General features: G+C 40.7%; 1 protein-coding gene across 1 annotated transcript; it reads right to left on the bottom strand.

The window, feature by feature from the left end:
- Nucleotides 1-9,540: 9,540 nt before the first annotated feature.
- Nucleotides 9,541-14,774, bottom strand: LOC113137531 (adhesion G-protein coupled receptor F1-like). The gene is made up of 13 exons (XM_026319253.1): nt 14,741-14,774; nt 14,410-14,520; nt 14,274-14,328; nt 14,042-14,181; nt 13,745-13,960; nt 13,159-13,368; nt 12,920-13,072; nt 12,658-12,836; nt 11,834-11,998; nt 10,359-11,714; nt 10,199-10,240; nt 9,856-9,900; nt 9,541-9,621 (listed from the first exon to the last, which is right to left on the bottom strand). The coding sequence occupies exons 1-13, from the start codon at nt 14,772-14,774 to the stop codon at nt 9,541-9,543; spliced, it is 2,787 nt and encodes a 928-aa protein (XP_026175038.1).
- Between the last annotated feature and the right edge of the window lie 3,563 nt (nt 14,775-18,337).

Genomic DNA, 18,337 nt, shown 5'->3' with positions numbered 1-18,337 from the left:
GCTGATATGATGGAGAGAAGAAAGGTGGATATCTTGTGTGTTCAGGAGACCAGGTGGAAAGGTAGCAGGGTCTATAGATTAGGAGCAGGGTTCAAGCTGTTTTATCATGGTGTGGATGGAAAGAGGAATGGAGTAGGAGTTATCCTGAAGGAGGATTTTGCTAGGAATGTTCTGGAGGTGAAGAGAGTGTCAGATAGGGTGATGAGTCTGAAGCTGGAAGTTGAAGGTGTGATGTTGAGTGTTGTCAGTGGTTATGCCCCACAGGTAGGATGTGAGTTAGAAGAGAAGGAGAAATTCTAGAGGGAGATGGATGAGGTGATTCAGGGTCTCCCTAGTGGTGAGAGAGTGGTGATTGGGGCAGACTTCAACGGACATGTTGGTGGTGGAAACAGAGGTGATGAGGAAGTGATGGGTAAGTTTGGTATGTAGGACAGGAATGCAGAAGGACAGATGGTGGTAGACTTCACAAAAAGGATGGAAATGGCTGTAGTGAACACATTTTTCCAGAAAAGGGAGGAGCATAGGGTGACATATAAGAGTGGAGGCAGGAGCACACAAGTTGATTACATCTTGTGCAGACATTTCAACCTGAAAGAGACTGCAAAGTAGTGGTTGGGGGAGAGTGTAGCCAGACAGCATAGGATGGTGGTGTGTAGGATGACTCTGGTGGTGAGGAAGATGAAGAGGACAAGGGCAGAGGACCAAGTGGTGGAAGTTGAAAAAAGAAGAGTGTTGTGTGGCTTTAAGGGAGGGGCTGAAACAGGCTCTGGGAGGTCAGGAGGTTCTTCCAGATTATTGGACAGCTACAGCTAAAGTGATCAGGGAGACAGGTAGGGGGGTACAATGGTGAATAGACACTATTGTATATTTTGTTATCACATTCAAGGATGGGGAGCATGGTGGCTGTGTGGCTGTGCTCACTTTTGGCTCACAGCAAGAAGGTCCAACTCGGCCTTTCTGTGTGGAGTTTGCATGTTCTCCCTGTGCTTGTGTTGGTTTTCTCCAGGTACTCTGGTTTCCTCCCACAGTCCAAAAACATGTATGTCAGCTTGATTGGTGACTCTAAATTGCCCATAGGAGTGAGTGTGAGTGTGTGAGGTTTTTTGTCTCTATGTGGCCCTGTGATGGACTGGTGACCTGTCCAGGGTGTACCCCTGCCTTTCACCCAAAGAGAGCTGGGATAGGTTCCAGTAGATCCCTGTGTCTCTGGTTAAGGAATAAGCGGGTATAGAAAATGGATGGATGGATGGCATTCAAGGATGTATTTTGTGCTGCTGTTGAACTGTACTGCATTATAGACAGACATGTTCCTGTAATTTAGACTGCTCTCATTAATACAACAGGAGATGACAACTAAAGCAATAAAAACATCTTGCAGTGAAATACAATTCAACAGCGCTATAACCTACATCTTCCAAAACAGGACTGCTGTCTTAGACTACACTAGTTTCACTAATAAACAATTTTTTTATGTTAACAGCCTGTGATTAGTAAAAACCTGATCAGCCCATGAGAGTATTGATAACACTAAGACAACAACACACAATAATTCAACCAAAACCACAGAGCAGTGTAACTTATGTCAACAAAGATGTATTAATAGAATGTCAGGTAAAACTATTACACTCTTACCTCTACCCGTTAGAACATTAATTTCCAAAACTTTGTTGAGAAGACACCACAGACAATCAGAAAATAGGCCACATTGGAAACATCCACCCTGAGTGAAACTATTCCTGATTAACACCAACATTAAAACATATTCCTCACAAAAAACATTGTTCATACCTTAGTTCACAGTCCCTCTCTCTCTTCTGCAAGTCCCCTTTATATATATAGACACCTGCAGAGTGAAGAGGCTGTCACACCAGTATGGTTTGCTAAAGAAAATACGATAAAGAACAAATTTCCTCATAGTCACACGTGTGGTGGAAGAGACTCAGTGCCTAGTATGTATGTTTAGTATGCCTTCAGTTTCCTTGTCAGATTTGATGATTGCAGATTAATGCATTTCAGTTCTTAGGGGAGTGTAAATTTCCAAATAAGATAAACGATAAAGAGACTTTATTGACATTGTAGTTATACAACGAGCCAGCAGCAATAAAACAAGAAACAGCATAGTAACATAGTAAACATAGTAAACGTAGTAAAAGTATAAAATATATAAAATAAAATAAAAAGGCACTTAGTATAGTAAATAGACAAAAGGAATTTAAGGATAGAAATATAACAGTATTTACAATATGGTACTTGACCTTCGCTGACAGAAAACTATTTAATGTTCATTTAATTCCACAAAGACAATAGTTGTAAACATCTCTAATGATAACACCTAAATGAAATCAAATGTTCTATTATTAAAATCTATGCTGAAGTCTGGGACTGTCTGTATCTGTAGTTAGAAATATATGACTGACTGAGATATGTATGTCTGTATTTTTTTAGTCATAGTTTAAGGGCTCTGTGAAACAGGAGTAATAATGCACACACAAGACAGCAGATGAAGAGAACTGGCATCCAGAGAAATGACAGCAGTAACCACAAGAATCTTTGAAGGAAATTGCCAAGAGTGTGAAGAATGTGAAACTGCAAGTGTTATCTACAGTACATGTGCAACGGACAGTAACAATCTGTGCTGGCTAAATGCCTAAAAGAAGCAACCCAATGTACGGTGGCTGTGGTAGAGTATAGGGTATGTATATTTTATATGTTTACCTTACATATTCACTGCAAAAACTAAAATCTACGTAAGATGAAATATTTTAAATAAAAGTAACAAATACTTGTTTTTTGTCTAACAAGATATTTATTCTAACCAGAAAGTTTTTATATGAGAAATTTTCACTTGTTTCAAGTATTTTTTGTCCTAAATTTGTCATTAATTTAACATACTTATATAACATACATATTTTTATCTATCTATCTATCTATCTACAGTATACCTTGTCATCCAGGTGTAAGTACTTGTTCTGAGCATCTTAATGTTTGAAAATGTTTGAAACCAGAATTACCAGATTTATGGTCAACACTGACAATTACAACTGCTTTGTTGAAGTCATAATTACTTATTTTAAGCATTGTACTTTTGATCTCTCACACATATTAATGACAGATGATAACCAAACTGAATGAATTGTCATGCTTACACTACATCACACCATAGACAGAACACAGCACAAAACAAAAAGAGTACCTAGAAAAGCAAAGCTATTGATTTAAAAACAAATGTTATATGTTCAACGTGATAAGTATCAGTCTTAACTAGGGCTGTCAAAATTAATGCATTAACAATGCATTAACGCAAATTCATTTTAAGGGGAATCATTTTATTAACACAGTGCACATTTCCTGTTTGACCTCTGGCCTAGCTCGTAGTAGGAGAAATCGAAACTGCAGCCATAGACAGTAAAGAGTGCAGCAGCAAACAGAAATGGAGAAAGAAAAAGGTCTGAACAGTAAATTCATTTACAAAACAATGTCTGATGGTTCTGTTGTCTGTCTGCGTTTATTGTTAGTGTGAATTAAGTTGGTTTGTCTGTTTGAGCAACTGGCTCAGTGCAAAGAAAGAGAAATAATGGGAACTTGTGTTTTTGTTCATGTCTATTAAACACATGGAAAAAAAGAACAGAAAAAACACATCTACCATCTTTGAAACATGTCTATGTTCTTTATGCTGTATGTTTAGGGTGGATTCACTAATAATAAACATGCATTTGCATAAAGCATCCATGTTTGTCTATGCCCATGTTGATTAGAGTATTAGATATACTTTACTCATCACCCATGGGGCAAAATTCAGATTGTCCAGCAGCTCTGTATTTACTTTTGTTAGGTAAAAGTTTTAAACTCCTCCAGAGTTTCAGGGTCCTGGCCATCCTGTGAAATGGACTGATACATTTGTTTGTTAATTGCTGCGTCAATAAATTGACAAAGGCCTCTAATTATGGTGGCCGACAAGGGCAAACTCACCGCAACGGCCAAAACACATGCAAGAGAGAAAACGCATACAAAATAGAAATGTGACATGGCTTATATCTCTCTTGCCTCTGTAAAAGTTAGCCAAACTTTGTTCATAGCATCCCTCAGTTCGGGGTCCCCCTACAGGCCTGGCGCACTTCCGTTGCAGCATTTCTCTCTTGCATGTGTTCTCTGGCTGTTACCCGGCGTTTCTTATCCAGCAGTGAATTGGATTCGCGACCTGATGGATTTAGCCCGGCTGCTGAAACTGCTTATTGTAAAACTCTGTGCCTCCATTCGTTTGTAGTTTTAGAGGCACGTGCCCCTCACACAGAATATCCTTAAATACTTTTGTTACAGCAATACTAGTCTTTGATGTAAGACATCTTTTCAGGATTTACTCACCAGGGAAAAGAGTTTTTGTTGCAGAAAATCCAACTCTGAAAAACCTCGTCCTACACACAGGGGCAAGTGATATTGTGAAGCAGCAGTCCGAAATCCTCAAAAAGGACTTTAATAATCTGCTAAATACAGTAAGGTCTCTAAATGCAGAAGTTTTTATCAGTGGACCTCTACCAACAGTCAGAGGAGGAACTGAGAAATTCAGCAGGTTACTAGCACTGAACACATGGCTTTCAACTGCATGTGACGTCCACTCAGTACATTTTATTGACAATTTTAACCATTTCTGGGATCACAGGCATCTTTTTAAGGGAGATGGATTGTCCCTAAATAAACCAGGAGTAAAAGCTTTCACCTCCAACCTATTTTTCTTCCTGCACCACAATCTTCCCTCTGCCAAGGACAAGATACGAGGGGAATCTGCCAAGGACAAGATACGAGGGGAATCTAAACAAAATGAAGAAACATCAAAACATCCAAAGCCAACACTCCCCCCCGAATGCTCTAACATGGAGAGAAGTCAGAGCAAAGATGAGGAGGCCACACCCCTTCCACTAGCAGACACTGTCTGTGAGGATTCACTTCCCACAACACCGCAAACCCTACCTAGTTCAACATCTTGCCGGGGCATCCTATTCCCTATCACCAAGAACCTCGCCAACCTGATGAAGCACATCACTACTGGGCCCAAACTGACCTCCTCCCCCAGTGTCATTTTCACACGCAGAAGCCCCTCAAAGCAGCATGCCCCACCAATTCCTCAGCAAGCTCTGCTTCAATAATTACAACTGCAGCATCGACCACCCCCTTCTCCACACCGTCACCAAAATCATTCTTTGTCTCCACAGCCTGATAACAGCACAGTAAGCTCTAACTGATATGTGCCGGGTCCAGGCTGCAATACTGTTAGTCATGGCTAACAAATAATGTTTTTAACACTAAATTTAGCTCTTTTAAATGTCAGGTCTTTGGTAGGCAAATCATTTTTAATCAAAGTACAATGCACATTTTTTTGACGAGTTTGCTAAATTACTATCTATTGTATGCATTGAGTTTGATTGTATTGTTTTAGTGGGTGACTTTCATGTTGATAATCTGCTGTCCAAAAAGTCATGCAATGATTTTGCAGCTTTTTTCACAGACAAAATATCAAAGATAAGACAAACTATATCTAGCTGCAGTCCAAGGAACATGACTGTATCATCTGTGCCTCCTTGTTCTCCAGTGAATCTAGAACATTTTGATCTCCTTGATCACAGAGCTCTGGCAGAAACGCTTCTACAATTAAAATCTACATCATGCTGCCTTGATATTTTACCAACAAATTTTTTTAAAAATGTTTTTAACAGCTTAGCTCCAGGTGTATTGCAGATTGTAAATAGTTCTCTTCAGCCAGGGCAGTTTCCCCAGGCCTTAAAAACTGCTGTTATAAAACCTCTTCTTAAAAAGCCTAATCTAGATGCTTCAGCAGTAAGTAACTACAGGCCAATATCAAATCTTCCATTTCTGGGAAAAATAATTGAAAAATCTTTTTAATGCACTTCAGTCTGGATTTTGCGCACACCACAGCACTGAGACTGCACTTATTAAAATTTTAAATGATTTACATTTGACTAATGATTAATCCAAAACCTCTGTTTTAGTACTACTGGATCTCAGTGCTGCATTTGACACAGTTGATCATGATGTGCTGCTTGATAGACTAGAAACGTGGGTGGGAGTTACTTGAACAGTGTTAAATTGGTTAAAATCTTACTTACAAGATAGAGACTATTTTGTCTCACTTGGTAATTACAAGTCTGAGCGAACAAAAATTAAATGTGGGATTCCTCAAGGGTCTATTCTTGGACCTCTCTTATTCAATATCTACATGCTGCCCCTTGCTCAGATTATGGAATACTACAACATTGACTACCATACCTATGCAGATGACACCCAACTTTATATATCAGTATCATCTCATGATTATAGTCCTCTAATTTCATTATGTGAGTGTATTAATCAAGTCAAAGAATGGCTGTGCCAGAATTTTCTCCAGCTCAATACAGACAAGACAGAAATGATTGTTTTTGGCCCCAAAAATGAAAGGTCAAAGGTCATTGCTCACCTTGACTCCATGTCATTGAAAGCTACAAATCAAGCCAGAAACCTTGGTGTAATCGTTGACTCAGACCTGAATTTTAACAGATTAAAACCATTAAATTAGATTAAAACTGTAGAAATTATTTTTCTAAATAAAAATCTTTGAATCCACACAAATGCCAAAGTCACTGAAATACCCCATTTGTAATATAAAAAACAAAGTTGCATCGTATGCACCAGCATCAGTGTTGCGACCTGGTGAAGTCGGACCCAAGAGCAGACGAGAGGCAGTGCCACCACCGGGTTTGGGGATTGCCGCCACGACAGGCACCCGAAACCTTACGGCCACAGCTCCTAGCCGCCGCATCGACAATAGAGGTGGAAAACATGGTCCATTCAGAGTTAATGTCCCCAGCCTCCCCCGGGATCTAGTGGAAGCTCTCTCGGAGGTGTGAGTTAAAGACCCCTCTGACAGTGGGTTCGGCCAAACATTCCCAACAGACCCTCACAGTACGTTTGGGCCTGCCAAGTCTGTCCCGCTTACTCCTCCGCCAGCGGATCCAACTCACCACCAGGTGGTGATCAGTTGACAGCTCTGCCCCTCTCTTCACCCGAGTGTCCAAGACATACGGCCGAAGGTCAGACGACACGACTACAAAGTCGATCATTGACCTCCGGCCTAGGGTGTCCTGGTGCCATGTGCACTGATGGACACCCTTATGCTTGAACATGGTGTTCGTTATGGACAAACCGTTACTAGCAAGCCGTTCCAGCAACAGAACACCACTCGGGTTCATATCGGGGAGGCCGTTCCTCCCAATCACACCCCTCCAGGTTTCACTGTCACTGCCCACGTGAGCGTTGAATTATGGAGTCCCCGGTAGGAGCACCTTTCAGCACCCCCCCCAAGAGACTCCAAAAAGGCCGGGTACTCTGAGAGACCTATCCCCGACCCGAAGGTGCAGGGAAACGACCCTTTCACTCTGGGGGGAAAAATCCAACACGTGGCGGCTAAGCTGGGGAGCTATGAGCAAGCCCACACCAGCTCGCCGCCGCTCACCGCGAGCAACTCCAGAGTAGAAGAGAGTCCAGCCCCTCTCCAGGAGCTGGGTTCCAGAGCCCAGGCTGTGCATGGAGGTGAGCCTGAATATCTCTAGTCGGCACTGCTTGACCTCCCGCACAAGCTCAGGCTCATTCCCCCCCAGTGAGGTGACATTCCATGTCCCTAGAGCCAGTTTCAGCATCCGGGGATGGGGTCGCCGAGGTCCCAGTCCTCGACCCCTGCACAATCCACTATGCACCGGCCCCTTATGGATCCTCCTGCCAGTGGTGGGTCCACAGAAGGGCAGCCCCACAACGCTCTTTCGGGCTTTGCCCGGGTGGGCCCCATGGGGGGAGACCCAGCCACCAGGCGCTCGCAATGGGCCCCAACCCCAGGCCTGGCTCCAGGGTGGGGCCCGGTTTCGCCATGCTGGGCGACGTCACAGTCCTTTTGCTCCATAAAAGGACACTGAACCGCTCTTAGTCTGGTCCGTCACCTAGGACCTGTTTGCCTTGGGAGACCCTGCCAGGGGCATATAGACCCGGACAACATAGCTCCTAGGATCATACGGGCACTCAAACCCCTCCACCACGATAAGGTGGCGGTTCAAGGAGGGGCCAGATCTTTATGTAACAATCAATTTTATTTCCTCTTACAATCTTGATTTTATGTTTTTAACAGAAACATGGTTAGAAAGCAGGACAGGAAATGCAGTTCTTATTGAATCCACCCCACCTAATTTTACATTTCTGTCAGAAACACGAGAAAACAAAAAGGGATAATTTAGCGATAATTACCCACAGGCTGTCATTTGAGGAGTTCTTATCATTTGAGTATGTACCGTATCTTTTAAAATGGAGCAAAAATTGTCTCTCTCTGTTCTCTATATAATCATTTACGAACCTCCTTGATGATTTTACTAATCATGGACTCAGACATGAATTTTAACAACCACGTTAAATCAATAACATCGTCAGCATTTTACCATCTCAAAAACATTGCCAGAATCAAAGGGATCATGTCTAAACCAGACTTGGAAAGACTCATCCATGCATTTATCTCCAGCAGGTTAGATTACTGTAATGGCCTAGTCATGGGGCTCTCAAAACAAGCTGTAAGGCAGCGTTCAGAACTCATTCAGAATACTGCTGCTCAGGTCCTGATTAGAACCAGGAAGTACAACCACATTACTCCTGTTCTCAGATGTCTGCCCTGGCTTCCTGTCGCTCAGAGAATAGACTGTAAAACAGCACTGCTTGTATATAAGTCTCTTCATGGTTCAGCTCAACAGTACCTCTCTGACGTGCTGATGCCATATGAACCATCCTGAACTCGGAGAACATCAGGGACAGGCCTTCTGCTGGTGCCCAGAGTCAAAACTATACATGGAGAAGCAGTGTTTCAGTTTTATGCAGTTACCATCTGGAATAGTCTTCCTGATGATGTTAGACAAGCCTCATCTCTGGCAACATTTAACTCCAAGTTAAAAACTTTTCTTTTTAGTTCTGCATATGAACACTGACAGTGTTTTATCCAAAGTGATTTATCTGCACTCACTCTCCTTTAATTTTATTTCAAGTTCATCTCCCAATATTTGCTTTTTCTTATTTTGATTTTTACCTATGTACTTTTAATTTGTCTTTTATGTCTGTAAAGCACTTTGAATTACTCTGCGTATGAATTGTGATATATAAATAAACTTGCCTTGTCTTGTCTTGCCATGCCTTCTGGTTCAGGAGGTCTTTAATGTCATTGGTGCTCCATGGTTTATTGTTAGGACAGCACCGTACTGTACTAACTGGGAGTAGTTTCTCCACATGTGGGACAGTCCACATACTGTTTTACTATACCCGCTTATTCCTTAACCAGGATCACAGGGATCTGCTGGAGCCTACACAGTGGTATATTAATAAATTAAATTTGATTTGAAGAAACTACTTGAAAATCGTTCATTAAATGTAGCTTTGTGTTGTCATAGAAAACTAGTTTCAAGTTTCAGATTATTTACTTTATTTTTTTTTAAACCCGACAGATTTTATGGAATTACATTTTTTATGTTACATTGATTCAGAGACTGGAACATGACTCTGATGTGTCAGTGCTGCTGGTGTTTGCTGCTGTTGAAACATGGTAGACATCTGAAAGAAAAGGAATAAATTATTGATATAACAAATGATTCAAGAAAAACAGGAAAGCAGTTTAATGTATACCAACTTACATCTTCCACATAGTTTTATTAAATCTGTTCCACTAAGAAGAAACTCTACCACTTGTATTCTAAAAAGAAACAATGTAATTATTTTTTGTAGCAGTTCTTAAAAACTTAAAGTATATGTTATAGTTTTTGTAATAAAATGGAAAAAATCACTTACTTTTGGACTGGAGCCTGTACTGGTCCAAAAGAGGATAGGACGGACCTATGGGCACAATTAAAATCAAAGCAGTGATAAGAATGAGCTTATTCTAAAACTGATCAATTTGAGAAATATACAGTAAATAAACATTTAAAACTGGAGTTAAAACTTTATACATGCGTCTACAGTGTATGTTGTATGTTGTTGTATGTTGGCCTCCAACAAAATACAGGTGATCTATATTTAATAGTGCCCCCAAACCCATTGTGTCAACACAGATGGAGCATGGGTGGAGTTGTCGCTGCAATACACTAATGTATTTCTCATGTTACTTTTATAAGCATATGTAAATTCAACATACCTTGGAATCCAAAAGTGTCCCGTACAGTAAAATGTAAAAGCCCTGAAAATGACACATGAACATTTCTTAAGCACTGAAATGGAAGAACATAAAATGTTTCACAAATATGCTGTTTCCTACTCAGTAAATAATAGCCTTGTATTTCAACGGGTGTAAATACCTGTAGTGAATTGAAGAATGCAAAAGCTATATGGATTCCTTTATTTGTTGATGATACCATGGTTCCCACTCCCAAAGACCAGGTTAGTCCAAATAAAGGAGTCAAAATGATCACACATCTTGCAAAGGCCAACAGCATATGCCTATTCTCTTTCTGTGCATTATCTCCCACACTTCTCAGCATTTTAAACAAGACCACGATTACAATTAAAATGTTGATCAAAACTATGGTCAAGGCAGGTATCACCAAGGCCAGCAGGGCCTTAGTCTCACTCCAGTTGAGCCAACAACCATCAGTTTTCCGGATGTATCCATGTCCTGGTGCTGTGACAGCAACAGTAATAGCTGCTATAATCAGAGGGCAGCCGTAGCCTAAACTGAAGCCAATGGCCAACATGGTTGACTTGGACATGTGGGAGAAAACCATGACTGTCCGATAAAAGAGCAGAAGGCCTGACACGAGCATCCAAAAGAACAGGGCAAGGTAGAAAAAGTGCATAAAAAATGTTGCTGTGCTACATGGTCCAACTGGAAGTGTAAGGTCCTTCCCTTGGTTTTCAAGAGGGTTATTAGCAATAGCAGCAGCTATGATGAAACAGATGTCTGCGATCGACAGGGACAGGGCAGTGTTAACAAGGGAAACATGACGCATGAAGGCAGTGCTGTTTCTGGTAACAGCTTTCCAAACGTAGCCTTCAATAATGAGACATATAACTAAGCTTGCCAGAGAGATCCCAACTCCAACATAAGTGATTATATCCAAGGCCTCTGTCAGTGATGGAGGGATGTCTGTTGCCATCAGAAGGGAAAAGGAGGTGAGGTGGTTGCAGCGGCAGGTTACTCTGTTATTTATGTCAGAAACAAACTCACACCCTCTATCATCCCATGCACCAAGATTTTGAAGAAGTGTGAAGTTCCAGAAGACACACTGTGGGTTCAGTGTCAGAGACTTGTTTACCTTGTTATAACTGAGAGTGACATTTTTAATTGTTGCATTTATTTTGACAAGCACCACAGCAGCATTGATGGCAGTTCCATTGTTGGTGGCATTAAATGTGGAGTTCCGTACTGGCATTACATTATTAAGGGTGGAGAAGGTGATAGTGGTGATAAACGTGTTGTTTGGAATGTTTGGAATGTTTATGATGGAGTTGTAGAACATGGAGTTGTTGAACATGGTTCTGTGGAGCAGGATCCGTTGAGTTGAGTTGGCAAACTCCCCAACCAACCTGTCACACAGAGTCTCCATTGTATCCAGTAATTCTGAGGTGGAATTGAGAGATTCATTTGCATTTAGAACTTCCCAGCACTGTGTTGCATCTTCATGAATGATGACATCAGCTATGTTTAGCAGATCCTGCAGATGAAAAATAAAATCAATGCGAGGCCATAACTTCATCAAAAGGAAAAAAATTACATTTGTTGTACTTATCTGGGGTCACATGGATCTGCTGGAGAGTACAAATTTTATTTTACCTGCATGACAGTAGCATTAACTGCCGTGGATACAGCTGCAACGTTTTTTAGGATCTTAACAATAGCTGATATGGTTGTAGATGAATTTATAACTTTTGTTTCGTCTTGCAGGACAGTTTGACTTAGATTCACCACAAACTCTGGCACATTTTCCACCTGCAAAGCCTGAAAGAATGAAATACAAAACCCATAAAAATTAGGATTAAGACAATGTGGAGATTTTCCTTTCTGACCAATGAGGATCTTTAAAACAATGGTTGTGCCCGTTTTACCACAATGCCGTATAGGGCAATAACTATCTGTGCTCTTATTCAGTAAGATAAACCAAGAAAACATTAAGCCTCATTACAGTTTCAAAATTCATGGGCTTGGATTTGACAAATTAATGTTAATCCAATACTCTTTCATCATATTTAGAGTCTGTTGAGATTTTGGGCACTGTGATGAGAAAATCTGCAAGCCTTCATCACTGCAAAATGCATTTTCAATATTTCTTAATCAGTTTATGCCTTTATTGAAAACTGGAACGTCAAGACATGACTGGAAATCTGGGGAGAAGACACATGACCTACTGATAATAACTTGCCAGGATGTTTGCTGCCTGATTATTTGCCTGTTTAGATGTCACCTTTGCTTTAGCTCCTTTGGTCTTAGCCCACCTATTTTTCATCGTATCCAAACTTTTGCCTATTTGCTGCCTGCTGATATTCCATTAAGGTAAACTCTTACATTTGAATCCTGTTTGATTCAAGCATCACAAACCACCTTTGACAAGCATTTATCAGTATGTGAGAAGAAGCAAAGTAACTCAGTTCATCACATACCTGTGACTCAGTCAATAATTCCTTGATTTTTGTTATGATACAGGTGTCTCTCACAAGTCTCCACTCTCCTGTTTCCTGACAGATCGCAGTCTTGCTCCCCTCTTGACCTTTATCACACCCTATGACTGACATGTCATCTGCTCGTCCAGTCCCATACTGAGTATCATTACATCGGATGTCTTAAGAGTTAAACAGTGTATTAGTGAAAGAAGATGGTCCAAACAGCAAAGAAATAGTAAATAGAAACCATGGCTCTTACCACCACTGTTGAAAATGGTCAGTGTCATTGTCATTTCATAACCCTGTGGTTGATTCACTCCACATATAAAACTTATTGTTTTGTCCTGTGATGTGCTGCAGCTTTCTATCCTGTAGTTATACTTGATGCAGTAGTTTTCAGTGCCATTAGTGGGATCTGTGAACATTTAACAGTGTTGTTAAAAAGATGTCCAGCTTCTCATCATGGCTACAATTAGGTTTTCAGTGTCACTTCATACTTACCTGAGATTAAAACAGTTGTGCCTTGAAACCACTGGACTGTGTAGGGTTGCTGCACACAACACTCAAGTGGTTGTATCTGTCCCTCTTTACATTCAATGTTAATTTGACTTTGTAGCTGCACAATGGGAGCTTGTTTGATTTGGTTTTCTCTTACAGTTCCTGTTTGGAGGAAATCTATTACTGTGCCCCTCAGAGTACATTCATAAAGTCCTGTTAACAGAAGCAGATATTTATGATAGTAAAATGATCTATGAAATAATATAATTCCCAACACTGATAGTTGCCACTATGTCAATATTTGAATGTTTTCACTATGGCTGTGATTAAATATGGTGATTCTTAATTAACTGTAATATGTATAGAAAATGTGATGAAACATGTCAACAGTAATGTATATATTAGTAATATAGATATGACTTGACAGTCATTTTATTGTAGCACAGCAATATTAAATATTCTGTTCATAAACTACAATATATCTGAACATATTTCACAGAAATATTATAATATATTCCTGAATCCAGCTTTTTATTTCATATATGTGTGTAACAATTGTATTTGCTGATTCAAACTAGCTTTGACTTACCAACATCAGCATTAATTACGTTGTTAACTATAAGCACTGATGTATTAGTTGTAGTATTTATTTTAATCCTTCCACCGTCTTTAATTTCCAGTCCATTAAATTTCCACACAGAACCAGAAATTTGGCCCACATTAAAATCTTTAGGAGGGGGACCACATGTCAGCGTCATGCTGCTGCCAGTGTAAGTGAGGTCAGGAATGCTGATTGGATATGCACCTTTTAAGAAAGTAAAATATCAGTTAGAAATACAGACAAGTTCAACAGAAAGTAATAAGCTACCAGCTCTTTTAAACTTACTGATGTAAACTGCAGAAACTGATCCAATGACAGGGGCAATAGGCTTCATCGCTTCTGGGAGTTTTAGATTTGCTTCAGCTATTTCATTTGAATTAACTTGTGTTGTCTCAATAACAAAGTCTGTAATAACACTTCCTTTTCTGTAAGAACAAACAAAAGTTATAGGTGATGTAGAAGTTGGTGTGACTCCTGCTTCTAAAATTTTGTTAACACAAAAATTACTATACTTCACCTGAACCCCTTCACAGCAACTCTTTTAAACCCTGTGATTCCTTTGTACTGTCTCTCTAACTGCAGAGATATGAAAACAACATTAGAATACAAAGAAATGAATATACATGTTGGAAGTAGGTTTGGTGTTAACACACTTACCACTGGTTGAATACTTGATGTAAGATTCTTGAATTCAGGACTTGTTATGTCATTTAATCCTTCTGTGTATTCCTTGTCTAATGTGACTGACATGTCCACACCAAATTCTATTTATTAAAGAAAACAGATGAGAAACATGAGCTAAACTATGGAGAGGTTCAGTTTGTTTTATCCTGTTTTACACAAACAAAATAAGCAGATATGTTCAATGTGAATACAAATGTAGAACAAAGTTGGTATGCCATATCATATACACGATCTTCTATTTGGATCCTGTGTAGAACAACTAACAGAATGTTTAAGTTAGACATTCATACTTTTTGTCACCTGTAGGTGGTGTTGATGTAGTATCAGTCTCCATAGTTGTTGCAGTTATTTTACTTGTGGCAGTATTTGTAGTCGTGCTAGTGTTCGTAGTGGGGATTGTGGCATTACCCATGGTAACAACAGTTGGTAAAGTTAAGGGTGATGTAGGGGTTTGTTGTGTTGCAGCAATTGATGCTGCCTCTGAACATGTGTTTAGATCAATTTGGAGCAATATCAAGTAATGCAGACAATAAAACATCCATCCATCATCTATAGCCACTTATTCCTAACCAGGTTCACAGGGATCTGCTGGAGCCTATCCCAGCTCTCTCTGGGTGAAAGTGTAGGGGTACACCCTGGACAGGTCACCAGCAATAAAAAATTCTTTTAATAATAATAATAATATTTTATTTAATTATTCAGTGATTTTGACCTGCATGAATCTTTTATGAAATCAAATTGGAAAGCAAAACTGGACAAAAAATGTTTTAACAAATTTTTAACACATACACTCCAGGGGAAACAATACAAGTATTTGCATTTTGCACTGGTGGATTGTAACCAGGTTGTAAATACTGCTGCATAATGCCAAAAGAAGAAACAGGAGCAAGAGACAAAAAAAATAAATAAAGAGTAAGCAATTTCTGAAAACTGCATTTAAACTTAAACAAAAACCCCAAAACAGAACTAAAAGTGTCAAAAAGGACTCAGAAGTGAGGAGCTCCACTGTTCTTTTTGCTCACTTCAAACATTTGTTTCGGCATGCTTCATGCAACTGTTTCCAGGAGGCTGATGGGAACGTTACTCCATGTGGTGAAGATGGCTTCAGATCAGGATGGAGCCTCCTCCACTGTGCCGCGTAGAAAACATCACCAGTGTGATCTCCTTGTCATGCCACTAATGTTGGAAGCCATCAGGACTGTCCAGGTTAAACATTTTTTCACCTCAGAGAATAAAACCTTCTTCCACCTTTCGGTGTGTTCAGTTGTGTTCTTTCAACATTTGGTGCTCCCTCGCAAAGTCCAAATGGGCACGTTTTTGGCGTGTGAGGAGACGTGGTCTTTGAAGACGTTCTTTGTTCTTTAAGCCCTTCTGTCATGAGGCGGCAGTGCTCGCCCCTCCCATATCCTTTTGTGCCTTTAAACCTTTGCCACATGTATTTAGTGCTGTACCCCTTGCCTGTCATTAAGTTCCCACAGATGTGCTGCTGGAGGTTATACTGTATGCAGGGTTGATGAGCCTCACCTTTTACCATCTACTCATCCCTTCATAAAAACCACAGTCTCACTCTACCACTTCATCAGCTTGTCCGCTAATCCTCTGAGATTAATCTTCGCTTGATTGTTTCCCCCTAGACGTAAACTAAGCTTTCTCTGCCTTGTCCCACAGACTGTAATGTCCGGCAACTTTGCCGGCAGCTTGTCTTCCGGGGCAGTGCTTTTATTTTGAAGTTCCCACGCTTGGGAATTCTGCCCGCGCTTCCACCCTGCTGATGAAGTGATGATTCTCACCTGCTTGTGCTCGTCAGCCCGCAGTTCTTATATCACTCCCCAGTCACCGACAGTTGCCGGATCGTCTGAGTTCTTCAGCCAGAAGGATACGATCGCTCCAACAAATTAGAAGAAGTTACGGACGGCAAGTGACCGACCCAGTTTACGGGTCCACGGAGAGACAGGCTCCGGGATTGTGTTTCACCGGTTCAGCTTTTTCGAGAAGTTTTCCCTCCTCGGATCGAGATTCCCCACCTACCAAGCCGAGGAGTGTTTTTCGTTTCCACCCTCCCTTCAGCGTAAGCTTGGCTGAAAGAATAAAGTTCTTTTACAGACTGTGCTACTGTTGTTGCTTCTCCATCCTGGTTTCCTAGTGTATGGGGGGTCATGACACAGACAGGTCACCTGTTGTTTGATTCCCTGCATTTCCTTGTTTTGGGATTATCTCTCAGAATGACACTGAGACAGAATGAGGCTTTAAGTTTGCTTTAGTTCCAGTAATTTTTTGGAACAAAAGACTAAACTGCTTCCTGAATAAACAGAACTGCATTTGTGTCTGTTTTTCCTCATCGTAACACCTTCTCTCGCAGATGGTGTCTTATGGTTATTGGGCTGCAGTCGGCATCAGTAAGGGCCTTAATTTGGATTGAGGATCAGCCTCAGTGACCTTTAGTGAAAAAAACTTTGTATAGATATTTTTACTGTAACAAATGCTAAAATGAAACGTATTGTTCTATTTATCACAGAGTACTTCACTGAAATGTTTACTGAAGTCACTTTTTTGAAACCAGTTAAATTTTCTAAACTGTGGTACAAAATAACTTTTGTGCTCCTGGTCAAAACTGACCAGTATGATTTATTTATTGAAAACAAAAGCAAAACTAATGCTTGAACCATGAAAACAATTACAGTTTTCTCTTTTCTCTTCTTATCTTAATGCTCTCTAGTTTTGTCCTCTCATGAGCATGTTGGCCAATATACTGGCAGCATTGCATGTACTTTGCAAATATATAGTGGCACATAAAGCTTTTTTCTTTCTTCCTGCTGTTTGCATCTCTTTCTTTTGCCTCCTCCTTCTCTGGTTGGCATGGATGTTGCTGCTGTTGCTTGCAAGTCTCTCACCAGTGCAGCAGAGGATGGTGTTTATGGAAGGTGTTGCCACCCTTGAATGCCATACTTACGTTTGAGTAAGTGTTTTGTTCTTCAAAGAACCTGGTTTGTAAATAAGTGGCATGAGCTCCACCCACTTCTGCCAAACTTCCTTGATTGATGCCAGCTTGTCATGTTGACGACGAGCTGCTCTTGTGTGGAGGTCATCAAAGATAATCGCACGTTACAGGATATAGATGGTCTGCAAAGACATTGTAACATGAAAAATTGCCCAACACGCGTCTGCGTCCCATAAGCTGGGTGGAGATTCCTTCCAGGATATGTAACACCAATCAACACACCCATGTAGGCTTCACTATTCACTGGGTCCACCTCCTTCCAGGCATCTCCATAAACCCTTCTCCCATGTCATGTTCATGACAATGGTTACAATGGAGTCCATGAGGAAAAGTTGACTTGATGTCATCCACTTTGAATATGGCATATTGCGTTGGCTCTGGGGTCATCCTGATGACATTTTCACTTGGAAGCTGACGTCTTCTCTGAGGTGGGGATGACATCCAGGAAAACATCAGTTTTCGGACCAAAGGAGACCACAACTGGATCAGCTGGATCTTCTTCCTCATCAGTGTCAGTCTTCGTCCTCTGGTTTGTACTCTCCTCTGACACTTCCTCCTCTAAAGCCTCCTCACTGTCAACCTGGCTTCTCTCATCTCATTATTGGCCTTTCATGCTGTGATCAAGGCCTCAAAAAACCTTTACATACCAGAGCTGCAAGAAAGTCGTATGATTGCAACAATGTTGAAGTTTTGTTTTTCAGCAGGTGTGATTCCCGTGGGGTAAAAATTATATTGTTAATAGGTTCCCGTGGGGGTTGCCATGGAAGCCGAAATGGGGCGTAAGATGTGTGTGTCTGCTCAAAGACACCTGTGTGTTGAGGTGTGGGAAAGGAGCGTAGAAATGTGCTTGAACTTTTATACACTAATTTTAGTCTAACCCATTCATTTCGAATGAGAGG

Source organism: Mastacembelus armatus, chromosome 24, assembly GCF_900324485.2.
Source record: "Mastacembelus armatus chromosome 24, fMasArm1.2, whole genome shotgun sequence".
NCBI lineage: Eukaryota > Metazoa > Chordata > Actinopteri > Synbranchiformes > Mastacembelidae > Mastacembelus > Mastacembelus armatus.
Note: the sequence above shows the minus strand (reverse complement) of the source record. Positions and strands in the feature narration are given on the sequence as shown.

Excerpts from the sequence above, each read along its gene's own strand:
- LOC113137531 (XM_026319253.1), bottom strand. The coding sequence starts at position 14,774 with ATGGAGACTGATACTACATCAACACCACCTACAG. Across the intron at positions 11,999-12,657 it reads AATTATTGACTGAGTCACAG|GCTTTGCAGGTGGAAAATGT; the intron begins GTATGTGATGAA and ends TCATTCTTTCAG. Across the intron at positions 11,715-11,833 it reads TTAATGCTACTGTCATGCAG|GATCTGCTAAACATAGCTGA; the intron begins GTAAAATAAAAT and ends TTTCATCTGCAG.